Source organism: Dipodomys spectabilis, unplaced genomic scaffold (assembly GCF_019054845.1).
Source record: "Dipodomys spectabilis isolate Male_0828 unplaced genomic scaffold, ASM1905484v1 ptg000098l, whole genome shotgun sequence".
Lineage (NCBI taxonomy): Eukaryota > Metazoa > Chordata > Mammalia > Rodentia > Heteromyidae > Dipodomys > Dipodomys spectabilis.
The window spans coordinates 17,309,800-17,329,682 of record NW_024870775.1 but is presented as its reverse complement, the minus strand read 5'-3'; the positions used below and the strand labels follow the sequence as shown (position 1 = coordinate 17,329,682).

Sequence of the window (19,883 nt, the reverse complement as noted above, 5' to 3'; positions counted from 1 at the left end):
CAAGTGGTAGAGCGCTAGCCTTCATCTGAAGAGCTGATGGACAACACCCAGGCCCAGAGTTTAGGCCCCATGACCGGCAAAAAATAAATAACTAAAATAAATAAATTTATTGTTATTATTAAAGAGTTGCACAGAGGGGTTACAGTTCCATAAGTCAGGTAATGAGTACAATTCTTCTTGAACAATGTAACCCCTTCCTTCACTTTCCCCCTCCTGTCCCTGCCCACAGTTGTATAGTTCATTTTTTCACATATTGAACACCATGACTGAATTTGTTCACGCTTCCTCCCTCATTTCTGTGCTCTCCTTCCCTCCAAATGACAAAAAAATAAAAATAAAACACCCCAAACCAGACAACAATGACAAAAAATATATGTTTCTATTTGATTAAATAATACTTTAGATGTTCAAGAGAGTTATGCCTTTGGATTCCTCCTCTAAGAGTATCTTCCTTTAGTTTGTTGGTTTGTGTGTAAATTCATAGAGCCCTATGTAAGTTATCATGTCCAGTTGTATTTTAGATCTAGCTTCCACATATGAGAAAAAAATACGCACCATTTGTCTCTCTGAGCTTAGCTTACCTAATTTAACATGATTTGTTCTAGGTCCATCTATTTCCTTGCAAATGACATAATATTCTTTTTAGTGGATGAGTAAAATTCCATTGTGTATAAGTGCTACACTTTTCTGATCTACTCATGTGGTATTGTAGGGCATGTTGGGCAGGGCATGTTGGGCTATTTCCATAATTTGGCTATTGTGCAAGTATCTTTATGGTATCTTGACTTGTAATGTTCTAGGTAGATGCCAAGAGTCTAATCATTGCTTTTTAAAAAAGGGAAACTTGATATAGTATTAAGAATCTAGAAGTTTACATAGTATCATCAAATAAATGTGTGTGATTTTGTTACTAGGTTTCTTTAGGTTGAGCTTTTCTAATTTTCTCTTTGTGTCCTTCCCTCCCTCCCTCTTTCCCTCACTTTGTTTTTGCTGCTTAAAGTAACTCAATTATGACTGCAGTGTTGGAGGCTTAGAAGCCCCAAATTGACCTCACAGGGCTAAAATCAAGATCTTAGCAGGCCTTTATTGATCCTGAAGGTTCTAGGAAAAATTTCTGTTCCCTGGTCTTTTCCAACCTCTAACAGCTATCTTCATTCCTTAGTTTGTTACCCCTTCTCCATTGTCAAAGTCAGCAGTGGCACATCATATCCTTTTCACTCTGACACTAACTGCTTGCATCCCTTCCTGTATTTAGAGGATACTGTGATGGTTACATTGAGTCCATTCAGATAATAAAGAAAGTATTCTCATTCTAAGATCAGCTAAATTCTACTTTGTCCCATAATACAATATTCCCAGGCTCTGGAGAGCCTTACAGTGGTGAGACTTTGAATAGTTTTGTACTCTTATTCCACTAATTTATCTTTTGCTATTTTTTTATTTTTAAAATTTTATTGTAAAGGTAATGTATACAGAGGAGTCACAGTTACATAAGTCAGGTAATGAGTACATTTCCATTTAACAGTGTCATCCCCTCCCTCATTCTGTTCCAGTTTTTCATGTTTTCAACTTCTCTCAAGTTGAATAGTTTATTTCCAGCATCATGTCTAGTGAGTGTCCCTGCTAAATTGGTTCATTCTTTTCTCATCATTTCTGTGCTTCTTTTTCTTTTCCCCAAATCAAATAAACTTATATACAAGACAAAAGGTACAGAAATAAAAAGCAGTAACAAAAGGGAATAAACCAAAGGAACAAAAAGAAAGGGGGGGAAAAAAAGCTTAAGCGAAGTAAGCCAGACCTAAAGAAATACAGGCTGCATAGTTTCCCTCATTTGTAATAATTAGAATATGCCTGTAAATCTAAAAGTAAACCCATTGGGTAGTAAAAGACAAGTAATTACACTTGGACATGATTAAATTAAACAGCTCTGTAAATATTCATAGAGTGAGAACAAAGGAGGCTATTCTTACGAGAGGATCACAACGGCTCAATAACCTTTTTTTTTTTTTTTTTTGTCAGTCATGGGCCTTGAACTCTGGGCCTGTGACCTGTCCCTGAGCTCTTCAGCTCAAGGCTAGCCACAGTGCCACTTTCAGTTTTCTGTTGGTTTATTGAACAATAGGAGTTTCATGGAAGTTCCTGCCTGGGCTAGCTTTGAACCATGATCCTCAGATCTCAGCTTCCTGAGTAGCTAGGATTATAGGCGTGAGCCACCAGTGTCCGGCTCAATAACTTTCTTAAATAATGAGATACTCAAATACTTTATTGCACATTCTTCATTCTTTACCAGACATACTCTTCAAATGGTCATTAGAAGCTTTATCTACAGTTGAGAGCTGAACTAGGCCTTTAAAGGTAGATCCAGGCACTTGGTAAATGCATTTTATCATTACAGTTTCAGGAGTCCTAACAGATCATGCCAGTATCAACTTTTGCCTGTGAATGTGGAAAGGAAGGAGGCTAATAGTTCTTGTGAGATGCTCTTTGCTTTGCTTCTTGTGGTGTTTAGGACCTGCTCTCAGACTTCTGGCGTTGTGCTTATGCTGTGTTAATATAACAGGATTTTAGTAGCTGGTTTGTATTTCCTCACCTGCAACACTTAGGAAAGCCATAGTGCCACAATCTTACAGATAGGTGGCAAGCAGGTTCTGATGAGATGCTAGCTGGAGTTTCTTGGTCCCATGCTGGCTGCTGACATGTGCATTTGTCTCCTAGGTCCGGGCCCACCAGCTGGTCTTGCCACCTTGCGATGTAGTGATCAAAGCTGTTGCTGACTATGTCCGCAACATTCAGGACACCTCTGACCTGGATGCCATAGCTAAAGATGTTTTCCAACATTCACAGGTAAAAACACAGAGTTATGAGATAGGGCTTTGCATGGTGATATGGCCAGATTGGGAGGGGTAAGCTGACTGGGTATGTCTGAGAGTTCTTGCTTGGCTTGGCCTATCCACTATGAAGGAGACCTGGGCGCAGGGCCCAAGGATGAGGCTGCCCTGACATGTCCCCTTGTGACTGGGTGGTCTCAGCCGCTTTCCCCTTTTCTAGCCTCACTTTTAGCCAGAATAGGAAAAGAGATTAGAGTAAATTATTGCTGAATCGCTGCTACTTCTACTTTCTGTTAATAAGATCTGTGTTCTGGGTTTTTCACAAGATAAACTTATCAAATGGGATTGTGGATCTCTGATTTGTCTACCTTCTAGTGAGACTCAGAGTTGTTGGTTTTTTGTTTTTTTCCAGGAAGTAGGAAATGAAAGCAATTCAGTTTTTGTAGACTGTCTGACGTCTGGGGTGCAGCTGTTGGCCAGTTGAACCCCTCGTGAGGATCAGATATAACAGAGCTGAAGTCAGAGAAGTTCTAGAGCTGGTGCCCAGCCCTGCTAGTAGCTCAGAATTCTGCTTTCTAACTACATTGCTTTAAAAGAGTTAATTTCATTTTGATTCAGTAGTAATACCTTGAAGGTTTTAATGTCATTCTACATTCTTATCAAACTTGAAACTCTACAGAGTATTATACATGTGTTGAATTGTAAAATATATTCATATATATGACCAGTGGCATAACTAAGGTTTTCCTACATCTGTTTCAGTCTAGAACAGATGACAAAGTTATTCGATTTAAGAGAGCAATTGGATATTACTCAGCGACTAGTAAGCCTATGTCATTTCATCCACCACATTACTTAGGTAAGTAAATAAGGCCTCTCTGTGATCAGTGTTAACTATTTGATAATCCAGAGATCTAAATTTTATTTATTTATTTAATTTTTTTGTTGATCATGGAGCCTGAATTCTGGGCCTGGGTGCTGTCCCTGAGCTCTTCAGCTCAAGGCTAGCACTCTACCACTTGAACCACAGTGCCACTTCCAGCTTTTTCTGCTTATGTGGTCCTGAGGGATTGAACCCAGGGCCTCATGCATGCAAGGCAAGCACTCTAACCACTGAGCCACCTTCCCAGCCCCAGAGGTCTAAATTTTTAACCATGAAGTCTTACAGGTTTATTCATTGCAAGTGTGATTAAAAAAAAAATTATAAATAAATGTAGTCTACTTTTCTAGTAATACTTGAGAGTATTAAGGACAAATTCACAGCAGTTGTGGGCAAATTCACAGACTAAGGAAAAAAGCTGGGGCCATGAAGGCTGGCAGGTCACAGCAATGTGGAAGTGTTAGTGTCTCTGAACTCCCTGAAGACACAAGGAGGCTTCTGGAACTGTAAATGACTTCTTAAATATAGTAACTTACTGTAATTCCTCTTCTGTTGCTGTCTTGAAAAAGATGAGACAATGTAGAGATTGAAATTTGGGATTGAAAATTTTATAAGATGTTAGCCTGAAACCTGCTTGTAAGTGATGTCTGTTGAGAGGTTGTACAGCACTGTTCCCTGATACTCTCCTTCCTAAATTAAATCTGTTTTTGTAAAGATTCAGGGAAATGGAAGCCTGAGAAAAAGTACCCCAAGTCTGTTGAAATTGTGATACTTGTTCCATGTCAACTATTAGGGGAGAAAAAAAGCTGAAAAGTGTCCCTAAGAGCTATTATCTACTATGATTGATAAGATTCCATCATGGTTCAAATGTAGGACCATCTGTGTGCCAGGCACTGAAGACACAGATTGGAGACAGCCTGACTTAGGCTGACTAAATTTACAAGCAAAGGGTAGGCAAGTCACTGTGGCCTTACTGTGTATGAGATAAGAGTGGATGAAGGAGGTAGACCTGGAAGCCTGGACTGCTGCCTTCCTGTTGACAGTGTGGACAGCCACATACTCCTATTGGGACACTCTGCTTACTCACTTGTGTATTCTACAACTCATTTTCCTCACAGCCACCAGAGTATTGTTTAAAAATGTGGATCAGACCACACTGAAACCCTCCAGGGGCTTCCCATTGTACTTGGAATGAATTCCTCGCTCCTTACCTCACTGGAGCCTTGAAGCAGCTGCTTCTGCCTACAGCATGCCCCTCAAACCTGAGGCCTAGCCTTTCTTGCCTTGCATGAACTAAGCTAGTTTCTGCTTGTGGCCTTTGTACCAGCTATTGTGCCTGGAGCACTCCTTTTCCTGATCCCCTTTGTGTTTGGGATACCTAATGTGTGAGACCAAAGCTAGTAGTAGGGGTTCTCTGACAGTTGCTGTAATCCCTGCATGCTTCTCTGTACACTTACCACCTCCTTTCTTCACCCCTTGCAGGAGAGTGTAGGGACTGGGACAACCAGGACTTAGTATGCCCAGTGGATATGTACTTGACTGAATGAAATCCACTAACAGTTTTTAAATCAGGGGAGTGAAATAAAAAGATGTGTTTGGGATTGCTCTTAGAGAAGGAGAATGATATGGAAGGAGAGAGATTAAGTATACAATTATGTCATTTAACGTCATTCTTCAGTATACCTTCCATATTTAATAATTGGTTATTGAGGTGGTGTAAAGCATGAAGTCGACTCTAGGCACTTCATATGTCCCATCTGACTCTACCACTCTCTGTCCTTGGGTTTCCTGTTCTCACAGAGTGACATCACTCTAATAGATAGAATGTATGAACATTCAAGAGATAAAATGTACAAATGTGGCCAGGCACCGGTGGCTCATGACTGTAATCCTAGCTACTAGGAGGCTGAGATCTGAGGATCATGGTTCAAAGCCAGCTCGGGCAGGAAAGTCCATGAAGCTATTATCTCCAATAAACCACCAGAAAACCCTGAAGTGTTGCTGTGGCTCACGTGGTAGAGTGCTCGCCTTGAGCTGAAGAGCAAAGGGACAGCGCCCAGGCCCAGAGTTCAAGCCCCACAACTGACAAAAAAAAAAAAGTACAAATGTGTATGAGGTGCAGTGGATGAAGGAAGTAGACCTGTGTTTTTGTGAAGTACAGTGGTAAAGTTCTGTGGCAGATATTATTGTTATAGATAGAATGGTTTAAGAGGGTACCAAATGATGAAATGTTGAAATGAAAAGTCAGGAAGCCTAAAAGTTGAACACAGAAATGAGATGATATGCATCTTGAAGTGTCTGAACATTCTGTGCCTCCTTGTGTCAGGGTTTGTTTGTTTGTTTGCTACTATAACAAAATTCTTGAAGCTGGGTAACTCCATAAAAAAAAGAGATCTCTCTTTAGTTCACAGTTGCAGAAACTTAGGGTCATGTAACAGGCACCAGCTCAGTTACGGTGAGGACCTCATGATAGTAGATGGTACTACAACCTACTGATGTACTGGAATGAGAGCTCATATTGCAAAGCAGCTAGACAGAGACTGGGGTTCCATAATCCTTTTTTGAGGGAAGCACTTCCAATAACCTAATGACCCCCCAGTGAACTCCATTTACTCGTTTCTTGTTTTTTCTTTTCCCTGGTTCTGAGGTTTAAACACAGGACTTCACTTCTTGCTTGACAGGTGTTAGTTATTTGAGTTATGACTCCAGCATAAGACTTGCCATTTAAAGTTTCAATTACTTCCTATACCACCAAACTGAGGACCAAGCCCCTAGCACCTGAACCTTAGGAAGACAAGAATACATCTACACTGTAGCATAAGGAACAGTTGTAGTTTAAGCAGTTATTAAAGGATGCAAGAGGAAAAAAATAGAAGAGTAAATGTGAAAAAATAGAAGAGTAAATGTCATTAAAGGATACAAGAGGAAAAAAATAGAGGAGTAAATAGTCAACATTCATATCTGTGGATTTCACATCTGCTACATTCAACCAACCTTGAGTTGAAAACACTTGAAAAAAAGTCTGTTGGGGGCTGGTGGCTCACACCTGTAGTCCTAGCTACTCAGGAGGCTGAGATCTGAGAATTGTGGTTCAAAACCAGCCTAGGCAGGAAAGTCCGTGAGACTCTTTTTTTTGGGGGGGGGGGGCGGCGGGGGGGGTCCGGTCATGGGCCTGGGTGCTGTTCCTCAGCCCTTCAGCTCAAGGCTAGCGCTCTACTGCTTGAGCCACAGTGCCACTTCGGGCTTTTTTCTTTTTGCTTATGTGGTGCTGAGGAATCAAACCCAGGGCCTCATGCACGCAAGGCAAGCGCTCTACCACTGAGCCACCTTCCCAGTCCCAAGTCCATGAGACTTTTATCTCCAAGAAACCACTCAGAAAACCGGAAGTGGCACTGTGGCTCAAATGGTAGAGTGCTAGCCTTGAGCTAAAGAGCTGAGGGACAGCATCCAGGGCCAGAGTACAAGCCTTATGACCAAGACCCCACCTCTTCCCCCACCCCCCCCCCCCAAAAAAAAAAAAAACATGTACATACTTTCCCCCATCTTCTTAAGTAATACAGTATAACAACTTTTTTTTTTGGCCAATCTTGGGGCTTGAACTCAGGGCCTGGGCTCTGCCCTTGAGCCTCTGTGTTCTAGGCTCGTGCTCTACCACTTGAGCCACAGAGCCACTTCTGGCTTTTTCTGTTTATGTAGTACTGAAACATCAAACACAGGGCTCCATGCAAGCTAGGCAGGATTCTACCACTAAGCCACATTCCGGGCCCCAACAACTCATATATCATTTACATCATGTTAAAGATTTTAAGTAATCTAGGAATGATTTACTGTATCCCAAGAGGATATGCGTAGTTTATATGCAAATAAGCTATTTTATATAAGGGACTTGAACATTTGTAGATTTTAGTATCTGCTGGGGTTCATGGAACCAGTCCTTGAGAAAGACTAAGGTACCAATATACAGCTAACATTTGTCATTGATTTAGGCTAATAATAATCATTTTGAAGATATTTTAAATAAGCAAAATAAATTTTAAATTAAGTTTTAAGTTTGAACAGCTTTAAAATATGTTCTACCAAGTGCTTTCATGTCTTTAATTATTAAAATTTAAGTATTTTATAGTGTTGACTCACTTAAACTTCTTTTTCTCTTTTACTACAAAGTGGTTTATAGAAAACGGATATAAGGGCTGGGAAGGTGGCTCAGTGGTAGAGCTCTTGCCTTGCATGCCTGAGGCCCTGGGTTCGATTCCTCAGCACCACATAAGCAAAAAGAAAAAAGCCGGAAGTGGCGCTGTGGCTCAAGTGGTAGAGCGCTAGCCTTGAGCTGAAGAGCTGAGGGACAGTGCCTAGCCCAGAGTTCAGGCCCCACGACCGGACCCCAAAAAAAAAAAAAGAAAACGGATATAATTATTAAAGAATTTGGGGTGTGTAGAGTGATTATTTCCAGGCAAGCTGATGTAGGTAGTAACTCCCTGGAGATCTTCCTGCAGAGCATTTCCAGGTGCTTCTTACTTTGGCAGACTAAGAAGCAGACAGGACTGCAGTAGGGCAATAGGGCAGGGAATTGGGGACAGTGTAAACTTCAAAGTGGCTTCTTTGTAGCTGTTGGATGGGAGATATGATGAGAGAGGTGAGGGGAGATCAGGAAGGCAGGTTTCTTCCAAGTTGTATGCTCACAATTTTATAATCCACAAAAATGGATTCTTAGAAAATTGCTTTTTTTTTTTTCCCATGTGATCACTGTTGAGAAACACAAGCAATGTGGAGATAGTACTTGTTGATTTTTACTGTGCCTGCTACCAGCCCCTCCCAGTGAAAGGTCAAGGATGAGAGAAAACAGTGCTAACTTGGGGCGGTGCTTTCTTAACATCCTAAGTCAGACCACAGATATACATCCATAAGGATGTTTTTTAAGTTGCAGGTAGATCATAAGTGGTCCTTGGTGAACTCTTCTAGAACCATCTATGGTCCATCAAGTTATAGAAAAAACACTGCCAGTTTTAGAACCTGTCTGCATTAATCAGCAAATTAGGATACATTCAGGGTTTGGAAGACATTTTATGCTGAAAGGGTAGTCATGGGGACAAATGGATGAAGCTAATTCTAACTGGACGTTTCTGAGCCTCTCCAGGATTTCAGATGGTACTTCAAACTGCTATATCAGGGGCCTGGACCTCAGGAATCTATACTGTCAGTTTTTTGTCACCACTTATGAAATACCCGAAGCCAGCTACATACGAAGAAAAGAAATTTATTTAGCTTACAGTTTTAATTTTTTTTTGGGGGGGGGGTCTGGTCGTGGGGCCTGAACTCTGGGCCTGGGCGCTGTCCCTCAGATCTTCAGCTCAAGGCTAGCGCTCTACCACTTGAGCCACAGCGCCACTTCCGGCTTTTTTCTTTTTGCTTATGTGGTGCTGAGGAATCAAACCCAGGGCCTCAGGCATGCAAAGTAAGCACTCTACCACTGAGCCATCTTCCCAGCCCCCTTTTATAAACTTTTTTTTTTTTTTGGGTCCGGTCGTGGGGCCTGAACTCTGGGCTAGGCACTGTCCCTCAGCTCTTCAGCTCAAGGCTAGCGCTCTACCACTTGAGCCACAGCGCCACTTCCGGCTTTTTTCTTTTTGCTTATGTGGTGCTGAGTAATCAAACCCAGGGCCTCAGGCATGCAAAGTAAGCACTACCACTGAGCCACCTTCCCAGCCCCCTTTTATAAACTTTTTTTTTTTTTTTGGGTCTGGTCGTGGGGCTTGAACTCTGGGTCTGGGTGCTGTCCCTCAGCTCCTTCAGCTCAAGGCTAGTGCTCTACCACTTGAGCCGCAGCACTACTTCCAGCTTTTTTTTTTTTTCTTTTTGCTTATGTGATGCTGAGGGCCTCATGCATGTAAGGCAAACACTCTACGACTGAGCCACCTTCCCAGCCCCCAGCTTACAGTTTTGAAAGGTCCGAGGCCTGGTACTGGTAGCTGCCCAGCTCTGGTGAGGGCCTCCTGGCTGTATCATGCCATACTAGATGGCAATAGTGGAAGAACTATTGCTTATCCTCAGCTCCTTTTTTTTCCCCCTCCATTAACCCTGTGGGTCTTTTGTAATGTTGAAAAAGTATAACAAACCCCTTAGCTCTCCAGAAAGTTATTGAATATTATAGAAGGAAACACAGACACATGTGCATATATGTTCCCATTGTCCCAGCAATGCTGTAGGAACAGGCTGAATAAGTGTGGGGTTTTTTTTTGTTTTGTAGTGCTGGGAATAAGAGCCAAGTCCTTCTGCATGCTAGGCAAGTACTCTACCACTAAGCTACACATACGGAGTATTTTTGAAGGCTGAATAAAAGAACATGTTCCAGTCCATACTGTCTTTCTTTGTGCCATGGGTCTCAGGCAATATCTATTCTTGCACCTAAAAAAAAATAAGTACAGGTGCAATGAATACTTCCTTTTTATACATTCACTGTTAGAACCATTGTGTCAGGACATACGGCTCTGGGGCTAATAGTGATTTGTCCTTTCTGTTATAGTGCACAGGCTACAATAGCTCACTAGGTAATTACCATTGAACAGAAGCTGCAGTAAAAAATGTCACAGTTGAGTTTTCAAGATGTATGGTTTCCTGGTTAAACCAGTAACTTGAAAAGCGTTTACAATTTTAAAGTAACAGATAACACAGGTGCAAGGGCCAACATATGTGGGCATAAGCTAGTGCTAGTGTACATTTGAAAAGCTGCCAAGTGAAGCAGAGGCCCGCCAATGCTGAAGAAACAGCCATTGTGTGTAACTCGCTTTCCTTGTGAAAAGTAAATAAACTCCCTCCTGCCTGTGTTCAAATGAGTAAAATATAAACCCCTAAAATGGTGGTGAAGAAGTGGAACCCAGGTGCTCCTCTGTTGCTGGTGAGAATGTAAAATGGTGCACTTTACAAGACAATTTGATAGTTACTTATGAAAGGTAGCATATCTTACCATAAGATCCAGCAGCAGTGGTTTTTTTTTTTTTTTTTTTTTTTTGCTAGTTTTTTTGCAGGGCACTATCCCTGAGCTGCTTTTGCTCAAAGCTAGCATTCTACCACTTGAGCCATAGCACCACTTCCAGCTTTTTCTGCTTATGTGGTACTGAGGAATCCAACCAGGGTTTCATGCATGCTAGGTAAGCACTCTACCACTAAGCTACCTTCCCAGCCCCCTAGCAGTAGTTTTTGTGGCTACTTACCCAAAGGAGTTGAAAACTTAGCCATAGAAAAACCTGCACTAGGTGTTCATACCAGCGTTATTTATAACTGCCTGCACCTGGAAGCAGCCATGATGGATGAATAGATAAATTGACACACCAAACAGTGGGGTGTTATTTGACACTAAAGAAATGGGCTGTCTGTCCATGAAAAGATACTGAGGGACCTCAAATATACATTACTAAGGGAAGAAGCCAATCAGAAAAGGCTTCATACTATGTGGGACGTGTTTCCATATTTCTATAGAAATTTCTATTTCAAGGTTAAGAGGAAGGAGTGGTACATAAAGGTAGGTAATACACTTTGGGGCAACTAATTTATTCTTTATGATATTGTAATGGTGAATACATGTGTATTATAAAGATCTCTTTGAAGTCAGATGCTGCAGGTTCATGTCTGTAATCCTAACTACTAAGAAGGCTGAGATCTGAGGATGATGGTTTGAAGCATGCCTGGGCAGAATAGTCCATGAGGCTCTTTATCTCCAATAAACTACTCAGAAAAAAACAGAAGTAACATTGTGACTCAAGTGGTAGAGTGCTAGCCTTGAGCACAAAGATTCAGGGACAGTGCCCAGACCCCAGAGTTCAAGTCCCAGGACTGGCAGAAAAAAAAAAGAAAGAAAAAAGAAAAGAAAGATCCCATTGATTTGTTCATTCTATGACTGTCAGTATTGCTGGGTACTGGGTAGTAGGGTCAGAAAGATGGCCACCTTTGGAGACATCATGGAAAAATGTGTAGGCTGTTAAGAAAGATAGACACCAAAGAATCTTTCAAAAATGAGTACTGGCGGTTCAAGGAATATCACCTTTATTGAACCAATATAATTAAATTAGGATTTGGTTTTGATTTTTTAATGTTGGGGTTGAAGTTTGAAGGTTTGGTAGGAAGGTGTGGATATGGATATGGAAGGAAATCTAGTCCATGGAGAGTAGATAACATGTACAGTGATCCTGAGGTAGTAAAAAGAAGAGGCTCAGGAAAGCTCAGGAAGTGGGGAAGAATGGTCAGGAGATGCTGAGTGATGTAGGACAGGGAATTCTTTTTTTTTTTGTTTTTTGTTTTTTGTTTTTGGGTCCAGTCGTGGGGCCTGAACTCTGGGTCTGGGGGGCTGTCCCTCAGCTCTTTAGCTTAAGGCTAGGGCTCTACCACTTGAGCCACAGCACCACTTCCGGCTTTTTTCTTTTTGCTTTTGTGGTGCTGAGTAATGGAACCCAGGGCCTCAGGCATGCAAGGGAAGCGCTCTACCACTGAGCCACCTTCCCAGACCCTAGGGCAGGGAATTCTTGACCTAGGATGTGAATGTACGTCATACATTGGAGGATTTCTAACTTTAAAAACTTAAGTGTTTGTCTAGCTCAAATATTTATCAGCAAAGCATTGTTGATATTTTAGCAATGATAAGATATCTTGCTAAGATATCAGCAATGCTTTGCTGGTCACACTTCCATCCACTTAAGATAAATTTTCTTTCTGTCATGTCTATATCCTCAGATACTGAAGTTTTCATTTGTCTACCATTAGATGAAATCATGTGTTCTTCTGGCTGATTTTTTTTAAGCTTAACGTTTATATTACTGGGTTTAATTTATATTGGTATAGTTCTTTTAACTTCTGTATAGGACTAAAATATTATTTTTATGTTATGTACAAGTCAGCAGTTTTGTTTGTGATATGTTGTATTAATATGTAACATAATTAATAAATTCTATAATTTTAAATAATTAAGACATACAATTTATCCATTCTGCGGTTTCTGGATACTTACCATTGTAGATAGTTAATCCTGGCAGAAGTTTAGTTATTTGACACTCTTCATTTATCTAGTGATTGTGGAATTATATCTGAGGCTGGTTTTAGTTTCACTCATCATTGAAACTTAATAATACACAATTCAGGTGTATTACAAATTCATGATTACTAAATACATTGTGTTTATGGGCCCCAAGTGTTTTCCCATTGTAAAATGTGTGAGTTCATGTTGTTTGCCTATGTTTCTGTTGGGTTGCTTTTCTTTTTGGGTGATTAATAGAAATGTTTAATGTATATTGGATACTAATCCTTTGTTGTGGTATATTGCTTGCAAACATAAACTCCCAGTTTCTGCATTTTCCTTTCTGTGCCATATGCTTTGATACTAGATTTTACTTTTAATGTCAAATACTTATACTTTTTCTTTTTTTTCTACCACTTGAGCTACAGCGCCACTTCTGGCTTTTTCTGTTTATGTGGCGCTGAGGGATTGAACCCAGGGCCTCATGCATGCAAGGCAAGAGCTCTACCACTGAGCCACCTTCCCAGCCCCATACTTTAGTTTCTTAATAAAGGCACATATGTTACATTTTGTTAGATATACAGCCAATTATTTGGGGGTGCTGTTATCTTAAATTATATTTTCAAATACAAAGATTTTGTGTTGAACAGCTGAGTATAATCAGTGTATAATGATTTTATACTGAGTAGCTTTGCTCATTCTTGATAATTTTCTTAATGGGTAGGGTAGTGTTGGCTTATGCCTGTAATCCCAGCTACTCAAAAGGCTGAGCTCTGAGGATTGCAGTTTGAAGCTCAGCCTGGGCAGGAAAGTCTAGGCCACTCTTGTCTCCAGTTAAAAAGCTGAAAATGAGGTTGTGATTCAATAGGGAGACTACTATTCTTCAACAAAAAAGCTCAGGGATAGCACCCGGACCCTGAGTTCAAGTTCCAGGATTGGTGGGCGCGCTTGCGCGCACACACACACACACAATAATTTTCATAATGGACTTGTAAATTCTTCTGAGTAATGATATAGTCTGTACTTATTATTTTCTTCATCTTTATGACCTAATTGAATCAGTTGTGACTTAAAACATAGTATGACCATGTCCTCTTAAGAGGAGCACCATTGGAACATCCCACATTGTCCTGTACCTTTTCCAGACTAAGGAAACCCTCTCGTTAAAGAGTGGAAGCCTAGGGAACAGCCTGCTCAAGGTTGATATAGGCAGGGTAGATGAGCCCTGGCATTTAGTTGGAGGGCTCCATAGTGGAAGTGGAGGAATGAAGAAACTTTCACAGACTTTGAAGAGATAGATAGCAGATATTAATGCTTAGGAATGGAAGTTCAGAGAGAAATGCAAGAGTTTTGACCTAAGCAATTCCTTCATTGATATCAATTGTAAAATAGAGACTTGAGGAGGAAGGACAGATTTGGAGAATTGCTTTGGACATAAATTTTGAGGTACGTGATAGAGGTGGTACATCGGTAGTTGAATGAATACATTGAAGGAGCAAAGCTAGGGTACTGGTTTCATTATTGTGTGATGCTAGTGGGACTGTGCTGATGGAAGGGTGGAGTGGGCCTGAGACTTGGCCTGAGGCAGGTCTAGGAAGAGGGTTAAGGGTAGTAGTGCAAGAGTAGTACAGCAAGGCTTTCTGAGAATGGCTCAGAACAGATAGAATGTGGACTACAAACTCCTAGATGGAGTTCAAAAAAATCCTATCCAGCCTTCTCCCTGCTTCAGCACTGAAGGACTTAGAAGTGGGTAGTATAGGTGGCAGACACCTCTCAGACTGCCTGAGGCCATTTCCATTAAGATGGACTTTTGAGCTGGGTGCTAGTGGCTAACACCTGTAATCCTAGTTACTCAGGGGGCTGAGATCTGAGGATCATGGTTCAAAGCCAGCCTGGGCAGTAAAGTCTGTGAGACTTTTATCTCCAATAAACCACTAGAAAACTGGAAGTGGTACTGTGTCTTAAGTGGTAGAGCGCTCGCCTTGAGCTGAAGAGCACAGGAACAGAGTTCAGGCCCCATGACCGATGCGGGGGGGGGGGGGGGGAATGGGGAGGGATGGACTTTTGAGATGGGAGAGAGAGGGAGATTATAAATAGTATAAACTGTTCAGGAGATGGAGCTCTGATGCATAACCATATGTTCTGTCACAGAGGAGGTGACACTTTTGTCTTAACATATTTCCCCATGGGGTAGCAAGTCATCTTGTACACTGAAGGGAAAGACAACAAATTGGGGCTACTCATCACTGAGTAGAGACCAGTTAGGAGGGATGAAGTATAATAATGGCCAGAGCAACTCACACTCCAGAGTGTTGTATAAGCAGTCAGTGAAACAGCCTTGCTCAATTGTTGACTGCTCTGGTTCTTAGAAAGTTCAAGCTTATAGCTGGGTGTAGTGGCTCATGTCTGTAAACCTAGATGTTTAGGCTTAAATTGCAAGGATTTCAGGAAAAAAGTTCGCAAGATCCTAATCTCAAAAAACTGGGTACAGCACATGTCAGTCATTGTACATGGGATGGTGGTTCAGGCAGGTCCTGACAGAAAGCAAGATACTATCACAGAATCAACAACGCAAAAGACCTTGGGGATTTGTCTTAAGTGGTAACAATCACATGGCCCTGAGTACAAACTTCAGTATCACCAGGGACTGGCTAAAACTCTGTTTTTAAGGCAACTTTAGAAAATTGTACAGTACCACTTGTTTGCATAATGAGTTTTTTTTGGGGGGGCGGGGGGTCCGGTCATGGGGCCTGAACTCTGGGCCTGGGCGCTGTCCCTCAGCTCTTCAGCTCAAGGCTAGCGCTCTACCACTTGAGCCACAGCGCCACTTCCGGCTTTTTTCTTTTTGCTTATGTGGTACTGAGGAATCGAACCCCTTCCCAGCCCCATAATGAGTTTTTTTTTTTTTTAAAGCTTACCTTGCTCCTATTTTGCATTTTGTTAAATGTAACATCTCAGCAATGATACATCAAGTTAATAGAAGAATCTTTGTTAGATTGAGCTAGGAGTGGGACATGAGATGTGTCTGACTACCTTTGAAAGTTGAGATTAAAAAAAAATACTATACCTTTAAAAAGTTTCATAATTTAATGTAGAGCAAAAACTAGGCACCTTGGGACTGGGAAGATGGCTCAGTGGTAGAGTGCTTGCCTTGCATGCATGAGGCCCTGGGTTCGATTCTTCAGCACCACATAAACAGAAAAGGCTGGAAGTGGTGCTGTGGCTCAAGTGGTAGAGCACTAGCTTTGAGCTGAAGAGCTGAGGGACACCCAGGCCCAGAGTTCAAGCCCTAGGACTGACTCCTCCTAAACAAACAAACAAACAAACAAACAAAAACTACACACACACAAAACTGGGCAACTCTAACGTAGACCTCATGAGTCCTTGGATGTGGGTCACAGAGCAGAACTTTGTGGTCTCAGGGAAAAGTCACTGGGCACCTCAGAGACTGAACAAAGGAAGTCCATAGAATCAAAGAAGTATTTTAAATGTTACCCAAAATTCCCTCAGGTAGCAATTAAGTACTCCTCATTCCTTTTCTCCTGTTTTTGCTTGTTTTTCTAACAAAAGCTGTCTTTAGCATGTGTTAGTGAGAAGGGACTTAGACATGAGTAGCGCTGCTTTCACTTAGGGTTGATGGCCCTTCTGAGAAAGACCTTGTCATGGAAAGGTAGACTGCTTCTGCTGAGCATCATGTGGTATAGAGAACAAGAACTGATTCAGAGGAAGGCTGGGTGGCTAGACATTTTCTCAGGCCTTATGAATATGGAGGCAAATGAGTTCACTTATTCTAGGGCTAAATTATGATAGAATAGTGACATGCTTTGTTGAATCACAGAGGTTTAGGGTCATTGATTGCAAACAATAATTTAGAAATATTCTTTCTGTAGAAATTGTTTTGATGCTATAATACTGATTTTTTTGCTTAAAGGAAGGTTTCTGCTTTTCAGGAAGTTTTTAACATGTGATAGACAAAAGTGGAATAACATAGAAATGACCACCTTTCCCTGAAAGTTGTAGATATGTAACCTATGAATCCCAGTCTTTCATTTTTATTATTTAGAGTTAGCTATGGACAGCCAGTTACAAGAACTTATAAGCTGAATTTTTTTAAAATATGTGTATATATATATATATATATATATATATATATATACGTATATATTGTAAAGATACTGTACAGACGGGTTACAGTTACATGAGTAAGGTAATGAGTTCATTTCCTATCGAGCTTTGTTACCCCCTCCTTTGGTTTTCCCCTACTATCCCTTCCTTCCCCACTAAGCTAGACTTTTATAGTGCCAGTTTTTTTTTTTTGTTGTTGTTGTTGTTTTTTTAAAGGCAAGCTAGACTTTTCTTGTGCTAGTACTGGGGCTTGGATTCAGGACTTTGTGTTCTCAATTGACTTTTTGACTTAAGGCTGGCACTTTTCCTACTTGAGCCACATCTCTACTTCTGGCTTTTTACTGGTTAATTGGATATACAAGTCCCATGGATTTGTCTGTCCAGGCTCATTTTGAACTTCCGTACTCTCAGATCTATTCTCTGCCTTCTGAGTACTAGGATTACAAGGTGAGAGCCACCAATGCTCAGCTTTTACAGTGATTTAAATGATGATACTAGAGCTTATTTGAATTTTGTAATATTCTTTGGTTCAAGTCTGGAAGTTAGAATCCCTACTTGGACCTTTAACAACTGCAGCAACTTTTACCTCATGCTCAGAAGTTTGGATCTAATAGAACTTGTGTGATGTTGTCTGTCAGTGTGCCCATGCACAAACATGCCAACAGTTTTCTTTGGTCCAAAGGTGGAAGCTGTGCCAGGATTTCTTTCTTAATGAGAACCAGGATTAAACACTGTTGGGATACTTCAGAGTTTGAGAGCCACAGGTTATTGGAGATGGAAATTTCAGATGGTAGCTTGTGAAGTTCATAGCTTCTCATCGGGTAAAAGGAAATGAGTAATAGCCTATACTTCTCTCCTAGCCTCAATGGGCTGTTCTTTACTCTCAGGAGGCAGTGAGTCCTTAGGATCAGGACAACATGTCCAATTTGGTATTTGAAGGCCTGGGTTTGCCCTGACGTATTATCTAAGAAGCCTCTTGTCAGCTTGATAGTGGAAATTTGCTTTGAGAGAGTGAGAAACAAGGTTTGGGATGTACTTGCATGTGTATTTACACGGCAGTAGGCGAAGAGAGGTGGTAGTTGTCTAGAGTGCTCTCTTACCCAGTGCTGTTGAGATCAGAGAAGCATTCTTGCTACTTAAAGGCGGAATGTCAAGTTCAAAGAACCCTGGGCTTGATTTTTTTCCCCTCTGTTTACAGAAAGCTGAGGAAGCTTCTGGATCTGCTGAACTTGCAGGCCAGGAGCTGCATATTCAGCTACTGTTTTTGAAGATTTCTGAGAAATGGTACAAATGGTAGAGTCCAAGTAGGGTGAGACACATGGGCTATGGTATAGGTCTGGGATGTCCTGGGGAAATGGCATTCTTCTAACAGTTGTTTTCTTTTTTTCCCATGTTGATGAAACAGCCAGACCAAATCCATTTGGAATGCCTGGGATGGTGCCACCATATGTTCCCCCTCAGATGTTCAACATTCCACATAATCCTCTGCAAGCAAAGCCCCTGGTAAGGTGTTCCCTGAGGCAGGTGGGACCTTTTTTTTTTAAAGAATACTAAGTTGATTCAATTCTTGGGTTGCTTTGAAATAGATGCCATTGTTTCTTGATTAAAAGTTACCTGAATGGACGCAGATAGTCCAGGCAGGCCTGTGTCAGGTGCTGCAAACCTCATGTGCTAACTTGTGCCGTGTGCTTCAGGCCCCACAGGTGCCCAGCCCAGGGGGTGCCCCAGGCCAGAGTCCATACCCATACAGCCTCACTGAGCCAGCCCTCACTTTGGATACGGGTGGGAAAAACCTGACAGAGCAGAACAGCTACAGCAACATTCCTCATGAGGGGAAGCACACGCCACTGTACGAGCGGTCCTCACCCATCAACCCAGCCCAAAGTGGCAGCCCCAATCACGTGGATTCTACTTACTTCCCTGGCTCTTCCACCTCATCATCGTCAGACAACGACGAAGGCAGTGGAGGGGCGACCAAGTGAGTGTTCACAGTCACAGAGAGCATGCTCCCTGGTGCCTGTGATCTGGGGGGCTCCCTTCTGGCCACAGCTGCTCAGGTGTTTGACTCAGAGGCGACTGCTGCAGGTAGGTGCTGCACCCTGTCCACAGGCTAGGACTCTGCATAGGGAGAAGCAAGGAAGAGGGGATCTGCTCTGTGAGGTCTCCTGAAGTCAAGTCTGCACTGTCCAATCTCATGGCCTGGGCTGCAGTAAACTTTCTAGGGAGGAATCTGACAGAAAATAGAACTTGAGGATTTATCAGGGCAGTGGTGCTGCTGATCCCCATGGATACCAACTCCTCTGGCTCCTGGATTTCCTTTTCTTTCCAAATTCAACAGCTCATATAACCATTCTTGAAATAGTACTGTTTGTCTAGCACGCAGCATGGAAAATTGCCTGGTCCAAGGCTAGAATTCTTGAGGAATTTTGAAATTCACAAATACACAGTTAACATCTTTTTAAAAATTTTTATTTTCAAATAGTTATACAAAGGAGTTTCAATTTAACTGTCTATTTGTGTGTACAGTGTGTCAGTCACACCAGTATCAAAATCCAACCAAGGAAATCTTTTTTAAAAAATTATTATTGTAAAGATGATGTACAGAGGGCGTTTCAGTTACCTAAGTCAGATAAAGAATGCATTTCTTTTGAACAATGTCACCCCTTCCCTCACTCTCCCAGTTCTCCCTTCCCTGTCCCCACCCACAAGTTGTATAGTTCATTTTTACCATAGTGTCTAATGAGTATGGCTATATTTGTTCACCTTTATCCCATCATTTCTGTGCCCCTTACCCCCCCAAAAGAGATAAATGAACAAACAAAATGAAATGAAAAACAGCGACAAAGAGAAAAAGCCTCTTGTTTCCTTTATATGACGTAAATATTATGTCATATGGTGACCAGCACATAGCTTATTGTGGCTGATGATCCTCTCCTAAGAATATCCTCCTTTGGTCATTTCGTGTAGAGACCTGTGCAATTTATCATGTACCAGTGTATGATTTTTCTTTTACCATCCAATGTGTTTACTTATAAATTTATAGGCACAT

The 19,883-nt window shown here is 41.5% G+C and overlaps 1 protein-coding gene across 1 annotated transcript in view; it reads left to right on the top strand.

Annotated features, from left to right (window-relative positions):
- Fam120a (family with sequence similarity 120A) overlaps positions 1-19,883 on the top strand; it is a 110,649-nt gene that overhangs the window by 38,895 nt on the left and 51,871 nt on the right. The window contains exons 4-7 of the mRNA XM_042686918.1: positions 2,716-2,844; positions 3,591-3,687; positions 18,240-18,337; positions 18,529-18,812. Coding sequence (XP_042542852.1) covers positions 2,716-2,844; positions 3,591-3,687; positions 18,240-18,337; positions 18,529-18,812 — 608 coding nt within the window. The remainder of the gene's footprint in view (positions 1-2,715; positions 2,845-3,590; positions 3,688-18,239; positions 18,338-18,528; positions 18,813-19,883) is intronic.